The sequence below is a fragment of the Gambusia affinis genome, linkage group LG14 (assembly GCF_019740435.1).
Source record: "Gambusia affinis linkage group LG14, SWU_Gaff_1.0, whole genome shotgun sequence".
Classification (NCBI taxonomy): domain Eukaryota; kingdom Metazoa; phylum Chordata; class Actinopteri; order Cyprinodontiformes; family Poeciliidae; genus Gambusia; species Gambusia affinis.
In genome coordinates this window covers 21,866,797-21,888,465 of record NC_057881.1, presented here as the reverse complement: position 1 = coordinate 21,888,465, position 21,669 = coordinate 21,866,797, and the positions used below count along the sequence as shown (strand labels likewise).

The following is a 21,669-nucleotide window of genomic DNA, read 5'->3' as shown; positions in this document are numbered from 1 at the left end:
TATGACATTTCTGCCACCAAGTGGAGAAATGATGCTATGAGAGAAACAGTGAAGTAGATCATTAGAGTCAGAAAATATTTATTTATATTTAAATATTTACAGTCCAAATAGGTGAATTGGTTTCCCTTGGGTGTGTGTGCATATATATATATATATATATATATATATATATATATATATATATATATATATATATATATATATATATATATATATATATATATATATATTATATATATATATATAATTTCTGTCTTGGTTTGGAATTCACGTTTCTGCTTATTCTAGTAAATTAATTATAAATGCTGCTATATATATTTATTCTAATTTGCTAGAATAAGCAAAAGAGTGAATTCCAAGCCAAGTCAGAAATGTATTTTTTGTTTTACATCAAGTAGAAAAATTAAATCAGGAATTTCATTAACAACTGATACATTGACCCACAGATAACATCAGAATGGGTGCAGTATTAAATTTGATCCACATATTTTCACCGCAAGTTTTCATCTAAACTTCTTAACACATCAATTTGTTTTGTATTGTACGTTTTTATAAAAACTTACTCTAGCCATTCATTGTAGCCACAGGCCACCTGTAATATTTATACTTGTATAAGATTTCACACAGAGGGTTTTATTCAAAGAACTAACTTTGTTAGGTAGAGGACCTCAGAAATATGTATAGAAAAATTATACATATAGTCCCAAGGGGTGCTGTATCTCAAGCCCCCAAACGGCATTGGATGTTGGCCATTTATTAATATACTCCATTAATTGAATGGCGATCTACTCTTCAATGACTTTAGAGACAAGAGTTCTAATTACTGATATCAGCCTTATCTATACAAAATAAACAGTCTTTATAGCAGTTTAGGTTTTGAAATAAATAATAAAAAAGAAATAATAAACCAAACATTAATTTTTTTATATATTCATTACAACTTAATTTTATTGTTTATTATCCAATGTGCAGATGTGAATATTACTTCCATGTGCGCATCGCCAACGTCAGAGCGCATCTACGTCAGAGCGTATTGGCCAATCTGCAACAACGTCTTGTATGAACCGGAAAGGGTTTTCGGACTGTGGGGCCTGGCAGTGGTGTTGGGTCTTGACAGTGGTGTTGGTGGGGCAGTTACGGTCCCCGTTGCTAGTAGTTAGCAGGCTAAGTCGCTAAAATGACTGCGTTTAAGTTCTTCGGTAAAACACAATCTATAGTTGCTTACAGCTAAGCATAAAAATGTAGATATTTGTTGCTATTACATTTTCTAAATTGTTTGTTTTATTACTTTACCCACAGGGTGCAAGTCTTGGAAGATAGCTGAAATAAGTCAGCGTCAAGCTGTTCATAAACCAAATTGAGATTTCCGTTGCTCTACAAAATAAAAGCATACCATCAGAACATTCCTGTTTTGACCACAAAATGCTGCACAGCGTTAACGCGAAGCTGGGAACAATATAAACGCAACGCAAATTGTATGCGTATCTAAAAGTTATATCTTCTGATACGACGTGTATCATTTTCGCTTTATTTATTTATTTTTTTTACATCTTGAAAATTTTTTTTCTTTTTTTAACAACTCGAAATTTCTAAGAAGACAGCAGGGCAAACTACAGCAGGATTGTTTTTGTCGCTCAGGGGAACCAACCAGAGTTCATGTCGCCAGCTTGGCTAACCCAGCCTGCTAGCGAGTGATTTGCCAGCATGCTAATGGGGACAGTTTAACCGCAGCACACTGCAGTGAGTCTCTCCTGTCTGAGTCCGTGGAGGTTCCAGGCGAGCTGAAGTCCGCCGAGCCATGCGACAGTGGTCTGTCCCCACTGCGACCCTTCGCGCTGAGCCACTCCCGGGGTGCCTGTCCGTGTCACCCCCTCCGTCGGGTAAGTGGGGGAAACATCGGGAAGGATGAGAGGGGCTGTTGTTGTGTTTTTTTAAAGCCAAAACTCAAGACAGTCGCTTACAGTTTTCCAGTGAAATAACATATTTACAGAGTAATGCGTTGATAATAACCAGTCGGCCAATGCTACCTTGTTTATTCACAAAGTTTATATATATTTTTATCCTAAAGTGCGGTCTTGTTTGGAAAAAAAAATGTAGTTAGTTATGAATAATAGGAGACTGTGTCAAATTTCCTGTTATACTCCAAATGACTGGCAGAAGTACAAACGACTGGCCATGATGTTGAAGAAAGCGGATGTTAATGTATGCATGCTGGGAGGATTTTACTTTAATTCTTCGCTGGGCAAACTGACCAAGGTTAGTCTCAAGTGTCTGTGCCAAGTGTTTGAAAGCTTGCCAGAACTTTGAGTGACCCACTGGTTCTACAGAGGTGAATGCAGTGTGTTTTATGCAATTGTATAAACCAGTGTTCTCTAACGCAACCTCCAGAGCTCTGGAAAAAAATATTCCAGCCCTTTGAACTGTGTCTTTTTTCCCCCACCCCTCATTGGTAGTCATGTCATAGTCACAAACTTGAATGCACTTTTACTGAAGTTTTCTGGGATAAAGCCACCGTTTAGCACGTTTTGCTGCATGAGGAGTAGTCTCTACATGCTTTCATACCTGCAGGCCAAAATATTGGCCAACTCTTCTTTGTCAAATCTGCATTTCAATTGGATCCAGCTGCAAACATCCAATGCCTAAATAAGAAAGAAAGAAAGAAAGAACACAAAAAAATCCACCATTAGTGAAGCAATTCTAAAATATATATACTGTGGTATCACAAGTTCAATCAAACTAGTCTGGACAGTGTTTGTGATCACCTGTTTTCTGCATAACTTATCATTATTTCTGTATTTATTTATCTATTTTTCATAAATATCTGCTTTAGAAAAATTGTTGTAATTTTTAAAGACCCCCCCCATCTTCTAACTGTTTTTAGGTTTTCAAATAAGGACAAACATAAAACTTTAACAGAAAATTTATGTTGAAATTAATAGATAATGAAAAAGCAAAAATGGAAAAAGAAATAGTTTCCAACTTAATTACAGCTGGGATACAACTTTATCCCATCTAAAACGTGGGAGTGTTTGGATACAGTTACGCTGGTATTTTTCATTGCAACTCTTTATGAAAAATCTATTTGTTCCATAAAAAACGGCATTTGTTATTAAATTTATGTTTAAAGCATTAGTTTATTCTTTATCATATTAAGGATGAGTTTTAAAGAGCCGCAGGTTGCAGGCAGCTGCTCTAAGTAACACACAAATACTCTTTATTTACTTATTAGTGACCCTCTGAAGGCAATTACTTAGAACGGATTTTATTTGGACGTGTCGGGATAAAGAGGCTCAATGCAGATACGTCCCAAAGTTTTCAGATTTTTACAGAAAAGAAGTCAAACACCACAAGATATTTTGTTCCACTTCACAGCGTTTCATAGTTCTGCACTATTTTTCTGTTTCACATAAAGTCCCAGTAAAATATTTAGAACCATCTATTTGTAATGTGAAATAAGGAGAATATATGTCTGATTATGGACCTTTATCGCAAAACTGATATTTTTATTTCAAATGATGGCACACTATTTTCACTTATAGTCTTTTATATAGTCTGATTCTATTCTATTCCATTTTAATACTTTTATGCTTGTTTTCCTTTTTAAACAAACAGTTGGACGCCCACAAAGACAGGGAGGTGTTTGATTTCAAATTAGCATGCCTTATCTTATCTGTTTCATCTATTAATAATCCTTTGGTCGATTATCAGTGTGGAGGGGATAAATATAGCGGCGTGTGCTGTTGGTAACGATTGAGAACGCCTCGCGTTGTGTCTGCAGACCCCAGGATGGAGGCGTGCGAGGTGGAGCCGCGCTACACCATCGAGCAGATCGACCTCCTGCAGCGCCTGCGCCTCTCTGGCATGACCAAGCCCCAGATCCTTCACGCGCTGGAGTCCCTGGAGAGGCTGGACCCGGACCACCGCCCGCCGCCGCCACGCTGCGACTCCCACCCGGCCCCGCCAAGCAACGCCACGCCCGCCCCCGCCACCGCCCCTGCCCCCGCCCCGTCCTCGTCGTCCTCCTCATCGTCGTCCTCGCTCTCTCTGGCCTCGGCCACCACCCAGACCTCGGGCCTCGAGGGCGCGGCGCTGTCGCCCAGCAACAGCTACGAGGCTTCGCCGCCGCCCCTGTACCCCGCCAGCGTGGTGGTGCAGCGGGCGTTCAGCTACGACATGATGGGCGAGGAGGAGTGGGACCTGGAGGAGAAGGTGGAGGAGTACATGAGGTGAGAGGACGACAGGCCGCCGCAGGCTCATTATCCACAAGCTGTATCCAAGTTAATTCAGGTCAGGCGTTCAGGGACGGCTGGGAAAAGCGAATCCTCAGCGAGGAAAGTTAGTTACCCACTGGGTAATTGATTTTTTTCCTTTTCTGTTAACTTGATGAGTTTTTATCTTCTTTTTTTTTTTTTTTGCAGAAGAGACAGCAACCTGGTGAAAGAGGAGATCAAGACGTTCCTGAACAACCGGCGGATCTCTCAGGCCATCGTAGGCCAGGTCACAGGTACTCCTCCATCATCCACATTGAAACGATTAATCGTGTTAGTCGCGATAAATCGATCATCGAAGTATTCACCAAGTAATTTAGCCGTTGATTAATCGTTAACTGGAGCATAACAAAAAAGACCTTCTGCTGGGTGAAAAAACAACTGTACAAAATATAAACATGTTTTTATCTGTAATTATGTTTTAGCTTCAGGCAATTCAAATTGACTAAAGGAATACTATGTTACATTTTAGGTAACACAATGGTTATGTATTTTTTTTAAAAGAAGGAATTGAATTATTTGATTTCTTTTGCATCTTTAATACAAAATAAATATAATATAAGAAAGGTTTGAGGGGAACGAAAAATCTGCAGAATGTGTTTTTTTGTTGTTGTTTTTTTCAAATAAGATTAATTAGTTGTCATAATAACCAGATGCTTTCCTTGTCTGAACATGTTTTTAAGCTCTGCCACAGGTTTTCAACTGGATTCTGACTTTGACTGGGCCACTTTGATCTAAAGCAGTCTATTTCAGCTCCAGATGTTTTGGATCCACCTCTGTGTTTTTTTGCAACCCCTGATTTTCTTGCACTGTACAGTGCTGTGAAACATAAATCCCAACAGATTTCTTCTCATTTTTTGCTTTCGTCTCGCACTTAAACGTTTCAGATAATCAAACTTATGCCAATTTTGGATAAAGATAACTCACAGGAACACGGAAAGCAGTTTTCAAAAACCAATTTTATTCATTTATGGGAAAAAGCTATCCTGCATCTCCAGCCGTCTTCTCACCAACTGATGATGGTAGGTTTTAATACGCACCATGCCCAGTTACTCCATGTTCTTTCCCCCAAAAAAATTACTATAACTACATAATTTTCAAATGCATAACTTTTGTTCATATTCATAAAAAAAAAATCACAAAACATTATTACAATTCACATGATTTGGGCTACGACTCTTACAAAAAGTACAATGTCTGCAAAACAATCAGAGGAACAAATATCAACTCTTGAAATAATTCATTTAGATGTAACAGGATGACGCCAAATCTTTTCCAGACTTTCAAAAACCAAACTGAACTGCTTTGGGTGGAAGCCTCTTATTTTAATGGCGATGAAAAGGGCTCAGGGTGTTTTGCTCGGCAGTCAGGAGCAAAACCCATTTATGCTGCAACTGGCATATCAGAGAAGCTGCTCAATATTTCCAGTCGGAGCTGGTTTGATGTTTTCTAGCAGGTCTCTAACTTATGGCAGAGTCTCATGAACTCTTCTCCACCTTCTTTATTCTGACCAACATGACGAAATCTGAATTTAAAAAAAGCTCATGAATTCAAAGTTGGTGATGAAAATAAAGAACAATTTAACCCTTTACCCCCTGTCACCAAACGTTCTGTCCAGTCTGTCCTTCTGCTGTCATTGTGCCTAAATTATAGCTGGTACAATTAGATAAAGCCTGTTTGCAGACTGATCGAGCAACGACGTTTCTCTCCTTGTCCTTCGGTTGTTAGTGTGTGGAACGTAAGGCTTTCCATAGATAAGAGTTGTCTTACTTATTCATAGCACTTAGAGGTATTCATACCACTTAAACTCTCACATCTTTTCATGTTTTTGTATTTAATTGGGATGACAATGATGCTTCATTGTGAAGTCAAAGGATAAAAGATCCATGGTTTGACTTTTATCCTTTAAGGGCTCAACACACGTCAAAGGATCAACGTCACTTCCGACATCACTTCCTCTCTAATCATTTCCTGTGGAACTCGTGCGACGAGGCGACAATCGCTTGCCCTCCTCCAGCCAAGCGGACGGCGAAATGTGTGCATCACGTGACGTTTGGAGTTCGTAGAAGTAGGGGCACACCCGCGGGCTAACGATACGAGACGATGTCGGAAAATATTCACCTGCTGCTGCTGTCGTGCTCCGTGTTTTGGGTTTCACCCTGACTGTGCACGCCTACTTGTTGTGAGCTCAAAATTTCACAAGCATAATGTCGACGATCGCTTGGCAAGAGATTGTTGCCTCATCATGTTAGTTCCATGAATGAAGAGACAGTCGCCTCCCTTGTGCAGAACCCTTTAAGGACAAATTTATTAGTCTGTTTTTTCACTCTTGTTGCCAACCCAGATGAGGCATTCTGTTCAAAACGCTTTTTAAGCTTAGCACTATGTAAAGGGTCCCCTATATTTTTAGTTTAAGACCAGGAAGAGTAGGATATTTTAAAGAAACAGAGGCCCAATTTCAAAACATTAAATTACAAAGGTAACATTTCTTTGAAGTCATATTTGATATATGTAGAATATTTTTAACAACTGGAGTTAACGTAGCTAACTGTTTGTGCTATAAAATGGCACTTGGGCTTGAAAACGCGCAATACTGGCCCTTTAAATTTGACTTGATAGGTAAAGGTAATTTTATTTATATAGCACATTTTCATCAACAAGGCAATACAAAGTGCCTTACAGAGTTAAAAGGAAATATAAACAAAATAACAAACCAAAACAAAGAGCAAAAGAAGAAAAAGAATCAAATGTTGATCTAAAGTATGTAAACTAGGTGCTCCTGTTCAGGGTTACTAAGTATCCTCTGGTTGACACCCTGACGATGAACCTAAATATGTGGCTTTAGAAACTGACCCACTTAATTTGAGATCCTGTGGCGAGACTTGCAAAACATTGAGGAAGTTTGAAGTGTTTTACAAAGGAAAAAATGCTGTATTTCCCATATTTATAATTCCTCGTAAATGTAGTTTGGTAGGATATTAGGTGACATTCAATAGAATAGAAAAAACATCCAGAGAGAAAAGATGGCAGACGAAGTGAGAAAACATTCCCGTGACGTCTGTCTGTGTTTTAGCTTTGATAATGTTCCATACAACAACCTCTCAGTTTTTTTTTTTTTAAGTCTATTAATACGAACCCTAATAATAGATGTGAGAATGCAGAAGACGAGTCTTGTTTGTGTCGTTGTGGCATATTAAAACGGAGCGCCGCGCGCCTCACGAGGCCACACCCGTCCTTTAATAAAACACCGGCGCCTTCATTAAATTAACAGGGAGACCGTTGATCTGCGCTCAGATGTAATAAAAACGGACAAAGGGAATGATTTGTTGAAACGATTCGTTTGACCTCCGCTGCGCAGGCATCAGCCAGAGCTACATCTCCCAGTGGCTGCTGCAGCAAGGCCTGGAGATGAGCGACTCCAAGCGCAGAGCTTTCTACCGCTGGTACCTGCTGGAGAGGAACAACCCAGGTGAGGAGACGGAAAACCACACGAGAGTTCTATCAATGCCAGCCGCAGACCAACTAGCAAACCTGAGGGTAACGGGGGTAAATTAAACGGATGATGACACTGATTGTGTTTTTGTGAATTTTGACCCACCGCCTGCTCAACTTTCCCCCCCACCCCAAAACCCCTACATGGCTCCCTCTCCTCATCCCTCCTGCATGGCTATTCCTTTCTGCTAACGCCCAAACCGCTCCTCAAGGGCTGCGAGGTCAAGGAAGGACTCGGGACACATCTATGGTTTCAGAGGGAAGACAAAATGATAAAGGTAGTCCCGTCACAGGAGATTCTAATCGATAAACCTCACCCCACCCCCCTCTAGTTAGGAAGTGAAGGTGGTTTTGTCTGCGCCGGCTACAGTAACAGCTTGAATCGGTTCTGACCTCTTTGTGTCCTACAAAGCAGCTACTTAAACACACACAGACAGACACAGAAAAAAAAAATAAAATCTGCATTCAGGATGCTCCCGGCTCTTCTTTGTGTTGGGTTTTAACAGCATGTTACCATGGTAATTTATGTGACTTTTTTATTTGAGTACTGAAAAGTAGAAACAAGTTGTCTGACACAGCATCTGCTGTCAGACTTCATGTTACTGCTTTTTTTTTTTTTTCCGTTTACCACCCAAGCAAAGCTTTGCTTCAGCTCCTCCACTGTTCCCAGCCCTGATCCTGGAGGTACTCCGGTGCTGGTTTTCATCCCTACATGGCTAACGGTCTTTAGCAGGAATACTAACAAAAATTCCGCCGTGTTTCCTAGCCGAATATGGCTGCTGTCCTTTTGCTTCTCACATAAACTCCTTTTGACCTGCCCGTCGTTAAGAAAAACCCTCCAAACTTCAGATCAAAGAGTATTTATTTTAGATATGTGGACCCTTTGCAACTACGTCACGTTGAGGCGCCACGTCCGTAAGTGAGGGATGGGAGGCTTGCACAAACGGCTGCCATTGTTTTTGCCGTTATGGCTTCTGCTTGTCCAAGTCGAGATCATTTGTCTGTGCAAAGAGTCAATACAGAACCTCTTACGGCAGGTCTACAGGAGTGTGCCAAAGAAAACATCCAATCCGCCTCCACAGTCTGGTGTGTAAGCCAACCCTGCGGCCTGCCTCAATGACTTATTGGTTTTGTCCCAATGAAGGCCTGAGGTGGAGTGAAAGCCAGCACAGCGTGAGTCCCATGGCCAGGGCCAGGGCAGGGGACAGAGATGGGACGGTAGCAGGGGCGAGCGGCACCCTCCCCAACATCTTCCCCAACCCCAACACCAACCTGATGCCCAACCACAACCCGCCCTGGAGCAGGCAGAGAGAGCTGCTGGTGCACCTGCTGCCGTGGTACACAGCCGCCGCCGCAGCGGCTGCCGCCCAGCCAGGTAACCGCGGCCTCGGCGGCGAGCTGCGGAGGACGCCTTCGTCTCCCTGACAGCTGTAGTCCTGAAAAGTACCGTCGTTGTTTGTGACAGGAAATGGTTAAAACGGGATTCGTATACTTCTGACTCTTTTTATGAGTAGACTGCGGCCATACAGTTGTTGAGAATTTTTATTTTATTTTTTCATACTTTACTGCTTCCGAGTTTTAGGATCTTTGTTGCTGTGATATACAAAAATTCAGTAGAGAGGCTTTCGTAAATTTCAAATAGGGTTGGGCAGTATGGCCTGAAAAGAAAATATCAGATTTTTGTCGTATCAGATTTGATTCGACAAAATTAGAAATCAAAATTGCAATCTGGAATTTTCTAAACTCTGAGTAGACGTGGAGCATTTCCACATTCCAGTTTTTGACAATGATCTTTACCACGTAAAAAAGTACGGGATGTCAGAAGATATAGCGAGGTAAAACTTTATTAATATAAAGCCAATGGACAGGCCCTTGATTTAAAGTTAATGTTTCACTTCTGCCCTTTGGGAGAATAATTGAAACCTGGTCGAAACCTGACTTTCCCCGGCAGGTCTCTTACATTTTGCACACCTCAATTTGATCTTATGTTCCTCAGGTGCGACCTTGTCGATGCGCTCTTTGGTGAAGGAGGAACCCGACTGGAGAACGGGTATCATCGCCAGCGACAGAGCGGGGATCGTAGGCTGTCCTCTGAGGCTGCGCAGAGGCAGCAGGTTCACCTGGAGGAAGGAGTGCCAGTCCATCATGGAGAGGTGAGCGTCTTTTAAAGACAACAGCTTATTTTAATACAGAACTGTCTGCGTTCGCATTTGAAAAGAAATTACATTGTGCAAGTAGAATGAGAATGTTTTTTTTTGCTTGGTTTTCATCATGGAGCATGGGAATTGTGATAACTTGGTTCTGGTGTGTGCATTAGGGATTGAGCTGCCATTCTCCCAGAGGCTTTTGGAAATCAAACCTGTGTCAGTTTGAGTTTTCCAGTCTTCTATTTTGCAAAATTTCCTTTCTGTCTTTTCTTCTTCTCTTGTATTCGTCTACCCTTCTTCATGCATCCCTCTATTCTTTCATTCCTTCCTTCCTACATGAAATCCTTCCCAGTTTTGTTCCTTCCTTTCTGTCTTTCTAGGCCAAATCTTTCCTTGGCTACTTCCATTTTTCTGTCCTCTGTTCCTTGTGTCTTATCTTCCATATTTCCTACCCCAAATCATTCTACGTTCTCTTTCTTTCTTCTATTCTTCCTTCCTGTCTCAAATCTTTCCATGTTTCCTTCCTTCTACTCTGTCCTAACTCCCTGCCATTCTTGGTCTTTTTATCTTTTTTTGCAGCTTCCATATTCAAAACCTGTAGAAAAGAACCTCATAGTCTCACAGTGAACCTCCTGTCGTTCACTAGACAAATATATGCGATGAATATGGGCGCCGTAAAATAAAAATGGTCTTTGAAGGAATGGAGTTGGAGGCATAATAAATGATACAATGCAACAGTAGGAACATCCAAAACTCTAGTCTTTGAATTCTGGCCCAGAATTTGTGGCCCTTGAAAAGATTTTGTTTGACCCCTGATCAAAGGTCAAGAATGGTAAAGAATTTGGCAAACTACAAAACAATAATTACCCAAATAACTTGGAAATCGTCAGATTTTCTCCTAATACGTCAACAGTCCGAAGTACGGGTGGGCAAGATTTCCTATAAGAGTTCTGATGTATCATTGTCTCATTAAGTTTCCGTCATTGATGGTAAATAAAAAAACAAAACTGACCACATTATTGGAAATATTTTGTATTTTTCACGATAGCCTCAATAAATAAATAAATGCTGAGTCATGCAGTCACAGCATACCTAAAAACAAGGTTTTTTTAATCATCATAATCTTTAGTGTTACCATAGTAGCACCACAAAATATTACGATAAGATTTTAAGTTTCTGGCGCCCACCTCTGGTCCAAAGTCCTTTTTATGTTTTGGATCTTAAATGATTTACAGATTTCATAAAAAATTTTGTTTTTTGTTGAGGAAGTAAAACTTAAAAAAAATATATATCAATATATACAGATTTTTGCATATTTAATTTAATTTAATTTGCCAGTTTTGGACATCACCGTCATCTCACAAGATTATAATAAGTTGCCTGAAATGAATCATTGTGATGATGATGAGTAAAGCCAGAGAAAAGTTTCTATGCCTTATTTTAAGCCAGAATTGTGTTTCTAAGTTTTATATCGTAACGTTAATACTTCTAAAACCAAAACGTATACCTGAGATATTTATTAATAATAAATAAATAATAATCCTCATCATCATTAATAAGTATCAAACATTGTTCCCTGTTTGTTCACTTCTGCATGTCGTTGCCCTCTGGAAAGCAGCTCCTTCCCTTCATCTCTGTCCCATTACACATCCATTCACCCTGCTTCGCCCAACACACACACACACACACACACACACACACACACACACACACACACACAGATGCTGACAGAAAGGAGCAAAGCGCCCGCTGTGTTCAATTGATTCCTCTATTACATCGGTCGGTGTAAGTGTAGTGCAGTCTGGGCTCTCAGTAATAAGAGCAACACAGACAAGTCTCAGCAGCCAGCAGCGCCTCCAGATTACGCAACTCTGCTGCAGTGCTGCTCCTTACGAGCTGGTTTAGACCCAAGGACGACACAGCAGAGGTGAAGATGATGTGTGTGTGTGTGTGTGTGTGTGTGTGGGTGTGTGAGGGAGGATGTAGAGGAATTGATCCCGGTGTGTTTTGTAACGTGAGAGAATGATTTAGCCCATGCAGCGACAAAAAAAGGACGACTTCAGAGAGACAGGAACACTTTGAGCTTTAATGTTCAGCTTTTATTTATATATATATATATATATATATATATATATATATATATATATATATATATATATATATATATATAAACAGAAATGTAAAGTTATCCAGCTGTAAAAGCATTGTCTTCCAGTGAGTAGCCTTCCTTATGTTCACACTGTGCAGGAAGTAGACTGAAAACGTGACGCAGCGCAAACAGGCAGAAATGGTGTCGTGTCTGCAATATGCAGAATGATCGCAAAGTATTTCTGGAAGCACTGTGACGCTCTCTTACAGCTTCTTCATGGAGAATCAGTATCCAGATGAGGCGAAGCGGGAGGAGATCGCCAGCGCCTGTAACTCTGTCATCCAGAAACCAGGTTGGAAGGCCGTCATTTTTCACCCAGATTATTTTCTCATTTAGATTTTTTTTTTTTCTTCCCCCCTTTATCCGACAGACCAGGAGATCCACACACCTCCAACCATATTATTGAGCTACTGAGAATAAACGCAAACATTGCTTTGATTAGATTTTCTTCCCTTTTATCTACAGAGACTTTTGCTTCCTCTTATTGGATAGAAAATGCACTTCCTCCTCATAACTTTGGTCTGTAATTGCTTTAATCTCTGGAAGGGATTCAGGTACTTTTCCAAGCATCATTTTCGTGATAACTTGCTTATCACGACTTAAAATTAACTTGGTCTTCACCAGATTGTTTATAGTGCAGTAGATAATAATATTTCAGAAAAATCTTCCATATGCAGGTACAAGACCTTAACTTGGTACAGATGTTCCCAAGGGATTTTTTGGGGGAGGAAAAAAACTGTTAACCACAGAAAAAAATCAAGATGACCACCGTGGTCGTGAAGAAAAATTTATTGTTGCTCTAGATATGCTGATATTTATCATGGATGAACACTTTTAGTGTCAAATCATACATAATTGGAACCATAGAAGTCATATTAAATGATGCTTTATTGAAAACCGAAAGAACAGGATCGCGGATACAAGCGGCCGAAATGGGTTTTCTCCGTAGGGTGGCTGGGCTCTCCCTTAGAGATAGGATCAGAAGCTCAGTCATCCGGGAGGGACTCAGAGTAGAGCCGCTGCTCCTTCACGTCGAGAGGGGCCAGTTGAGGTGGCTCGGGCATCTGGTCAGGATGCCTCCTGGACGCCTCCCTGGTGAGGTGTTCCGGGAGTCCCACCGGGAGGAGGAAGACCCAGGACACGCTGGAGGGACTATGTCTCTCGGCTGGCCTGGGAACGCCTTGGGATTCCTCTGTAGGAGCTGGTGGAAGTGGCTGGGGAGAGGGAAGTTTGGGCCTCCCTTCTGATGCTGCGACCCCCGCGACCCGACCCCAGAAGAAGATGGATGGATGGATGGATGGATGGAGGGATGGATGGATGGAGGGATGGATGGATGGATGGTGCTTTATTGACATTTTCATAAAAGATGGCCACCATGGCTGTTATAGAAAAATAATTGTTTGCGCAACAATTACCAATTAGATGAGTGTGTTTGGTGTTAAATCAATTGTAACTCTGCTAACGCTAAATTGCTAAATACTTACAATTTTGCAGACACTAATGCTAAATCACCAAACACACAAAAAATTAGCAGAAACTTTTTTTTTGCTGGACACAAAAAATTTGTGGAATCTAACGCTAAACACACAAATTTTGAAGCTAACACAAAACTATTAAAAACACATAAAAAAAAATTAGCAGAAGCTAACGTTAGCTGTCTGTGTCACACATCATCTCCTTCCTGTTTACGGCTGGTGTGAGACTCGCAAACATCCTCGGTTTCGGATTTTGCTGCATGTTACTGCTTGAAAGTTGTATGAATAAGAGAACAAAAGTCAAAAACATGTAATGTGACATAAAGTTAATCTAAGTCACGAAAATGGGGAACGTTTTATGGTAAGAACTGTTTTAGCTGACAGTCATCTTGAACAGCGAGTCATGATGCTGAAATCCAAGCGGCTAATGAGAAATATGAAAAACATGCGAGCTGACTGGTGAGCATGCTCATTTTTAAGCTTGTATCCACAGCTGACACCTCAGATTCACGATTTATGAAATAAGGACAAAACCATAAACGTGTGAGAAATGGAAACCTATGGCTTTCATGTAAATAATGAGATGAAATATTTTGTTTGGATGGATTTCTTTTTTAAGATATGCATTTAAATTGAAATAATTTTACACCCTATAAAAGGCTAGGTCATTTTATTATGTCTTGATTTCTAAATAACCCAAAAGAAAAAAAAAAAACGGGTGTGTTTTACAGGAGAAGGTTAGTGTCGACCACTAGATGGCACTTCATCCCTAAAAAACAAAACAACCCTCATGTTCTTACCGAGAGGTTTCTCACTGAGGTTCCTCATTATTATAAAAAGTTAATTTTGGCATTAAATAGAATAAAACTGATCCTGCTTCAGTACTGTCTGAACAGATCCAGTGTGTTACTCGTTCCTCTCCTGCGTCAGGCTGTAAGCTGTCAGAGTTTGAGCGGGTGACGGCGTTGAAGGTGTACAACTGGTTCGCCAACCGTCGGAAGGAGATGAAGAGAAGAGCAAACATAGGTGAGAGCGGCTGACCTGACAAGAGCCGGCCAACACTTTGCACACACACACACATACGCATACGCATACAAGGCCTTTTCCACCCAAGGCCGTCGTTCGGGTTCCCATATTTGTTTTCAAATTGTTGTTGCGCGTTTCCATAGAAAGTAATGAGGCTCCGCAGCAGAAACTGTGGTTCAAGAGTGAACACTCTACTGATTGAACAGCAGGATTACAATTGAAAGGTCAAAGGATTGTTGGATTAGCAAAAAAAAAAAAAGCTGGTCTCTTTTGTAGATGAACTACTTTTCAAGAACTGAAGTTGACTTTCGTTTGTGGCTTTCAAGTAGAGTTTAGATGGGGCCTTAAAAAACCAAATGTTGGGTCAGGCTATAGATCTAAACCAGGGGTTTAGATCTATAGCCTATAGATCTCCTGGTCCTGGAGGTCCGGTCTCCTGAAACTTCTAGATGTGTCTCTACTTCAACACAAATGAGTCAAATAATGAGGTCATTAGCAGGACTCTGGAGGACCTGACTGCATTTAGGAGGTGATTCAGCTGTTGGATTCAAGTGTGTTGGACCAGAGAGACATAAGAGTTGCAGGACACTGACCCTCCAGGACCAGGATTGCCCACCCCTGATCTAAACTCTACTTTCTGTTGCTCTACTTGCTGTTTTTGGAAACAGCGACAATTCAACCTAGTTTTTCCTAAACTAAGTGTCTAAAACTTGCTCAAGCTTAGAAACTACATTACTTAAGCTCTTAAATATGGACTATGTTATTTTACAAGCCGACTTCAACTTCCTCTGTTTTTATTCACTGCGTTACTTGTTGTAGTCCATGAAAACCATTGAACCCGACATCTTGCTACTGCGCTCCCCTACCGCGTCGTGTAATGCCCGCTGTTTTCAACGCATGCTCGGCTCCACGAACTGGTGGAAACGGCGTCGGCTCTCAACAAGGCACCGAAGTTTGAAGGCAACAGAACCAGTTCAAAAACGAGCGTTCCTTCAGTGGAAACGGGTTATGAGTGGTCAATCTCTGCTCCGTCCTGCTTTGTCTCAACCAGAAGCCGCCATCTTGGAAAGCCATGGGATCGAGGTGCCAAGTCCGAGCTGCCACTCGAACGGCGAAGAGGGAGAGCTGCAAGAGTTTGTGGATCAAGTGAATCATCGGTTCTCAGAGCAGGTACATGAAGGAACGTGGAGCCACTTGGTGTACAGTGTGTAGTGAACGGTCACAAACAGAATCACCAGCATAGCCTTTTACCTACACTGTCATCCAAAACTACTAATTTCCTCCCTACATTTTTACAACCACACACTAGTTCCTTATTTGGGTTAGTCTCTAGCCAGATTCAATAAATTTTTTTCAGTGATTTCAGAAAATGAAGCTCTTACATTTTGTAGATCCATCACACGTATGTCGAAATATTTCAAGGTTTTTTTCTTGTACTTTTGATGCTCATGGCTCACAGATAAATCAGCCAAAACATTCAGTGTTTCTGAAAAGTGAAATACTAACTTCAATTGAACAATCGATTTAAAAAATGTATATTATAAATAGAAAGGCCCCATTCTGAAAAAAAAACCAATTTCTTATAGCTATTTACAAGTACAGTACCTGAAAATGGGTTCGACTTGAACGTGGATTGGAGTTTCCCCTTCCAGTAGACCAATGACCCTGATCATACATCTAGAGTTAAGATGTATGTTTTCGAATGGGCTAGTCAAAGTCCAGAGCTAAATTAGGTTGTAAATTGTTTTAATATAAGGTCTCCTCCTCCTTCCACATGTCATTTATGTTGGTCTTTGAGTTTGTCACGTAAAATCAGCCAAAATGACCCACTGAAGTTTTTGTTTGACACATAAAATGCAAGAAAGTTGATTCCTATTGTGTTGTCTGATGTTCCGTGTAAATCTTTAGAACTACACCTGAGCTCCCTCATATGTTAACGCTGTTGGACCTCACTGCCCTTTGTGTTAGCAGTGAACTGCTCTGTGGGAGTCGATGTGCAGCAGCAGCAGAACGAGCTAACAGCAGGCAGCGCCGCATAAACACACTCTGGAAATCTTATAGCCGCCGCTTTGATGGCTTTAACAAGCCGACCGAAACTTTCTGAGCTGCTGTGTAGGCAGAACGGCCATCTCATTACCCCTCTGCCTCTCGCAGGAGGACGCCACTTCCCAGAAAATCGTTGACCAACAAGATGGCTCCGCGCTGATCACCGGGGAGGCGGCGGCGGCGGCCCCGCTGAGCCCCGGCCCTCAGGGGGCGGAACAGAAGGACGGGGATTCAAAAAGGGAGTCTGTGGACGAGGAGTGACTAAACCCAGCTAGACTTTCAATCGTCATGCCTGAATATTATTCAGTCTGAAACAAAACAGTAAAATGGCTCCTGCTCCACCTGCGTGTGGAACCTTCTGGGCCAATGGAAGGATGGGGGTGGGGTTTGGTTGAAGCCCTCTGAGGTGCCTCAGGTGAGGAGGCCACAGCATTTATCAACAGTAATCCTGCTTATAATAATGGCAATATACAGTCTACGTATAGGTATATAAGGTCTATGGTATATCAATCAATATATAGTGCATTCCAAGATGGTATCAAAATGCCTAAATCCTGTGAGGGGAGCATTATGTAAAGGACGCCTCACCATTTGAACATAAGCTGTTTTTCCTGTTTTACTTTTGCTACATGTTTGGTTTACTCCAGCTGCTGAGTGGGACAAGCTGAGCCTGCAGGTCAGGTTTTGATTGGCTGTTGTAAAGAATGCGGCTTCTGTCTTTTGATGAAACAGAAAAGACAAAAACAAACAAACAAAAAGAAAAGCCGTCTTGTTGTTGCTGGGATGTCTTTGCCTGGTTTATAAAGCGATAGGTTTTAATCACTCAGCACGTGTTGTTGACACTACAGCTGTACGACCTGGAGGGATAACTCAGGTAATCCCAAAGTGACAAATTGCACCACCTTTCCTTTTATTCTCTGTGTATTTTTTTTTATCAAGATTGTGCTTAAAGAAAACAGTGTTATTTATCCGTTTTTGATTTCATGGTGTCCCGGACTAGAGATGCTCCGAGAAGTCAACAGCTGACTCTAATCAGACAATTTTCAACAATCATTCCAAAACAACCACCAGTACATTGCAACCAATAGCAGGTAGAGCATACAGCCACACTCTTCTGTGTGGGTGTTGTTACTGTGGGAAGAACACTTAATTATTTCCGGTGTTAGTCATAAAGTTATTGTTTTCTATGAAATGTTGAGACGTATCTGCATATCAACCTGGCCGCATGAGAGAGCAAGACTTTGAGCAGATAACAGGAAGGCTGAATAGACTGGTGTGCACCAAAACTAAAGAACAAACAAACACCTGGGCATCCTGCTGTCTTGTCTCCCAAGTCAGCTTTATAGAAATTCAACTTTTATTTGATCAAAACAACTTACTTAGATTGTTAGGGACATAAGCGACACAAGCAATAATGACCCAAATATTGAGCTGAATAGAGACTATTGATGGTGACTTTTCTATCTTATCTAACTGCCCCATTACTTACATCTTGTTTTAGTTTTATGAGTTTGAATGAATGAAGTCTGTTGTGTTTGTTCAAAGTTCCTCTTTTAAACTTGTTACTCCCAACTTTGTTCAGTATGGTTTTCTTTGTTCGGAACTGAAGAAACCATTTGGGAAAAACGCCTAAAGCCAAGTTGTCATCTTCTTACACACTAAAGAAGGTTGAATAAATTAGAGAGTAACCAATTAAGACTCTCCCACACTTAACCGGAAACGCTGAAATTGTTTCTCTTTGATGGAAACGCGTGAAGAAAATTAGGTCATTTTATTCACAAGGAGGCGTCGTCCTCCCTTCATACCACCGAGTGACTGGTACGAAGTTTGTAGGCATGTTTTATGTAGAAGTATGCTCATATTTCGCTTCAGCTAGTCCGCGTCCACTATCTGGAACACTAGTCGCGTGCGATATAGATACTGTTGATCAGACGTGGTGAGGATTTGTATGCATTTACGATTCTTCACAAAATACCTTCTAAATTTGCGAAATGGCTAAAAACTCCTAGATGGAAATTGCAAAGCCTATGTACACAGAGGAGTCTGTTTACGGGAAGGTGTGGTGTTCTCTCCGTGACCGTTATGTTACGCTTCGGGTTGTGACGTGACGTATACTGTAAGTGTTGTCCGCCGGTGTGTGCGAATACGTACGTCCAGCAGCTATGTGACGTCGCTCGACTATTCAACTCAGGGTGAGGAGTGGAGTGAGAGAGCCTTTGAGGTAATAATTTATTTATCACGGAAAACACACAGGCTGCTGTTTCAGTAATGCTAGGAAACTTACCGCTAATATAAGATGCTACAGGTAGTTTAGAAAGGTAAACTTTGGGATAATTCCCACTTCTGCTATTGTAATGAAAGAGTTTTACACAACTGTTCTTTCACACAGAGACAGAATACATATGTCTGTAATTTAATGGGGTTGATGGGTGCATCTCTAGGCCTTAGACACCACCTGTTTCTTTTTTTGTTGTTGTTGTTAAACTCATTGGTGCTGTTTAATCTCATGACAGAGTCTAGCCAAAGAGGCTAGCTTGGTTACATAATAATGTAATCGTTCTTATTTTGATGTATCCAAATATTTATATCGTTTCAGAAACTCTAAAACTGGCTTGTTGCGTCTCCAGGAAGGCTTCAGGCACCTTTTCCTCTTACTGGGATAAGCTAAAGCTTCTAAGCTCCTGTACGTTTTTGTGCAAAGCTGCACTTCAAAGTGAACCTCACTCTAACTAATCCCTCAAAACCTCACAGAGGGCGTGTATTCTTTTAGTTATACTGTCATATTTCCATACCCAAGGCTGCAGGAGTCGAATCTAATTGTTCATGAAATGAACAATCAATACTTTATTGTCAAAGGAAGCCACCATTGTTGCCTCCTAATGCCAAAGCTATGCCAGATAGAGCTGATCTACAAATGCCCAGAGCAGAGAGTAGGTTCATTTGCTCCGTTCAACACTAGCCACCTCAGGCTTACCTCACAACGACTGTTTTTAGGAGGGATTTCCTGGCTGACAGCAGCAGGTGAATGGGACTATTTCTCTTCTGAACGGTGTTGTGTGTCATGTAGCATTTACGGCATCGGGCTTCGTCCTGTGATCTCAGTGTCCAGTCACCTCCTCAGACAGTTCTGCTGTCCAGTTTTGGACAGGAATCCCCCAAAGCTGCAGCAGTTTCTTATTACTGCGATCCTCTGCATAAGCTTTTATCTAACGAGGGAAGACGATAATAAAAGTGTACACAATCTTTGTCGAGTTTCTCTTGATCATTCTTTCGCAATTTAAGGTTTGGCCAAGATGAAGGAGCTTGAATGATTCAGGTAAGTAATTACAATCTATAAATGGCAGATCCTACAAAATCTTTCATTTGAGCTGTTGACGATTTAATTCGTTTTTTACTGCTAAAGGGGACGCATTGTGCAAGATTTACATTTCGCACGTTTTTGTACTTTCATTTGGGTTTCTACTGCTTCTTGGCGTCTGGAAAGTGAGTGTTTCAAAAACTTTATGAATGTAATGTCACAGCAAATGTCCCAGCAAAGCCCAGAATGTTACCTAGCAACCCAAGTGGAGTTCTAGCACATTTGGTTGGCTAGTTTTACCGCTGTATGCTCTGTACAATGGCTGCCGGAAAATACAAGTGTTTTACTGTTGACTTACCATCCAGAAACCACATGCTGCATTCTTGTTTGTTCTGCTAAGTATATAATTGCGCATGCAACCAGTTTCACATGCGAGTGTAAATGTTGAGTTGGGGGGCCTGGCCAGCAGCAGCTTGTATGGATTTAAAATGACAAGAGGCCATAAAACAGCTCAAAATCGGCAGAACTAATGAATTGTTCAACTTTAATATTAAACTCTCAAGACAAGCTTGCTGCTCAGTGTGTCCAGTGGTCATGAATGTTTCCTGATGTGTTGTGGAACAGGTCTGTAGAACGTTCCTGCTGCCGTTTTTGTAGTGGCCCTAATCCTAACCCCAGCAACCCGCCTGGCGGTCGGGCCAGTGGGTGCGGCCTAGCCCTAAACTTTGACATGAGTTTTATGCTAATGTCGTAAAACTTGATTTATACGCTTCACAATTGTATTGTATTATATGTTTATCTTCAAGGAAAGGTGTGCAAGAACCATCACTTTGCATTGTAATGGCACAAGTAAGGTCGTCGTCGTCATCTGCTTGCAGAGATTTTGGACTGTTGCCTTTAGATGATAGAGACGACTAAGTGGGCGTTGCAGTGCAAGATGAAAATCAAAGACATAACTGAGTTACTGCAGGTGGAACGTTTTTTGAGGGTCTCGACAGGAGAACATTTGAGCTTTACTACGTGTCCTGACACTGAAGCGTTCTCACAGTCTATTAATCTACTCTTGAGACTGCTTTTTTTTTGGGGGGGGGGAGGGTATTTTGTATCCACTTAAATTTGTCTGATCTTAAAACTTTGTTTTATCTAAAAGGTTTAAGTGTGATGTTATGACTAAATATTTTATTTTATTCAGAACACATGGTGTCTTGGAGCAGAATGGTTAAAAAAAGGTCATATATAATTAAGTGTTTCAAAAGTTTTATTGTTAGAAAAAAGCCTAATGATACCTGTGATGCGCTCCCTTTAACTGCCATTCCTGCTATAAACCACAAGAGGGAGACATTGTCTGCTGTTGATTCGTGAGGTCTTGAACGAGATACTTGTGTTTATCTAAAGCAAATTAAAAGCAAAAAATAATACTCTGCATGCTATGCTGACAGATGACATGGAAATAATAATTATTTTTAGTAACTTGAAGGAGAGTCATTAAATAATCCAAAGGGTTTTTCAGAATAAAACATAATAAATGTCACTGATGTATTTGCAAGTAAAATTTTTGCAGGTTCTTCTGGGGGTTTTTTTCTCTGTTTTTCTGGCATTTCCTGAATAATCAGCTCGCATCAGGTTCACCATCTGGTACCCGGAGCAGACTGAGGAGCCTCTGCATCCATGTGCAATTAAGTTGGAGAAAACCGGTGAGAAGCTTTCTCTGCATTGTTCCTTCATTTCATTAAGCTAATTAGCGCCTTAAAAAGGTTAAAAACTGCCA

The 21,669-nt window shown here is 41.0% G+C and overlaps 2 protein-coding genes across 3 annotated transcripts in view; both read left to right on the top strand.

Moving 5' to 3' along the window:
* The window catches only part of LOC122843333, a 705,002-nt gene that overhangs the window by 384,674 nt on the left and 298,659 nt on the right, over positions 1-21,669 (top strand). The window lies entirely within an intron of this gene.
* On the top strand, positions 1,101-19,848 carry zgc:91944 (uncharacterized protein LOC436941 homolog). Of its 2 annotated transcripts, XM_044137999.1 has the most exons (10): positions 1,101-1,880; positions 3,779-4,226; positions 4,419-4,504; positions 7,627-7,737; positions 8,905-9,135; positions 9,757-9,913; positions 12,266-12,348; positions 14,462-14,557; positions 15,609-15,727; positions 16,712-19,848. In XM_044137999.1, exons 1-10 carry the CDS (start codon positions 1,799-1,801, stop codon positions 16,862-16,864), a joined length of 1,566 nt encoding a protein of 521 aa, XP_043993934.1. In that variant the 5' UTR covers positions 1,101-1,798; the 3' UTR covers positions 16,865-19,848. The 2 variants fall into 2 exon arrangements, with proteins under 2 accessions (XP_043993934.1, XP_043993935.1); XM_044138000.1 differs by lacking the exon at positions 8,905-9,135 and having other exon boundaries at positions 1,102-1,880.

Excerpts from the sequence above, each read along its gene's own strand:
- zgc:91944 (XM_044137999.1), top strand. The coding sequence starts at position 1,799 with ATGCGACAGTGGTCTGTCCCCACTGCGACCCTTCGCGCTGAGCCACTC. Across the intron at positions 7,738-8,904 it reads GCTGGAGAGGAACAACCCAG|GCCTGAGGTGGAGTGAAAGC; the intron begins GTGAGGAGACGG and ends GTCCCAATGAAG. Across the intron at positions 14,558-15,608 it reads GAAGAGAAGAGCAAACATAG|AAGCCGCCATCTTGGAAAGC; the intron begins GTGAGAGCGGCT and ends TGTCTCAACCAG.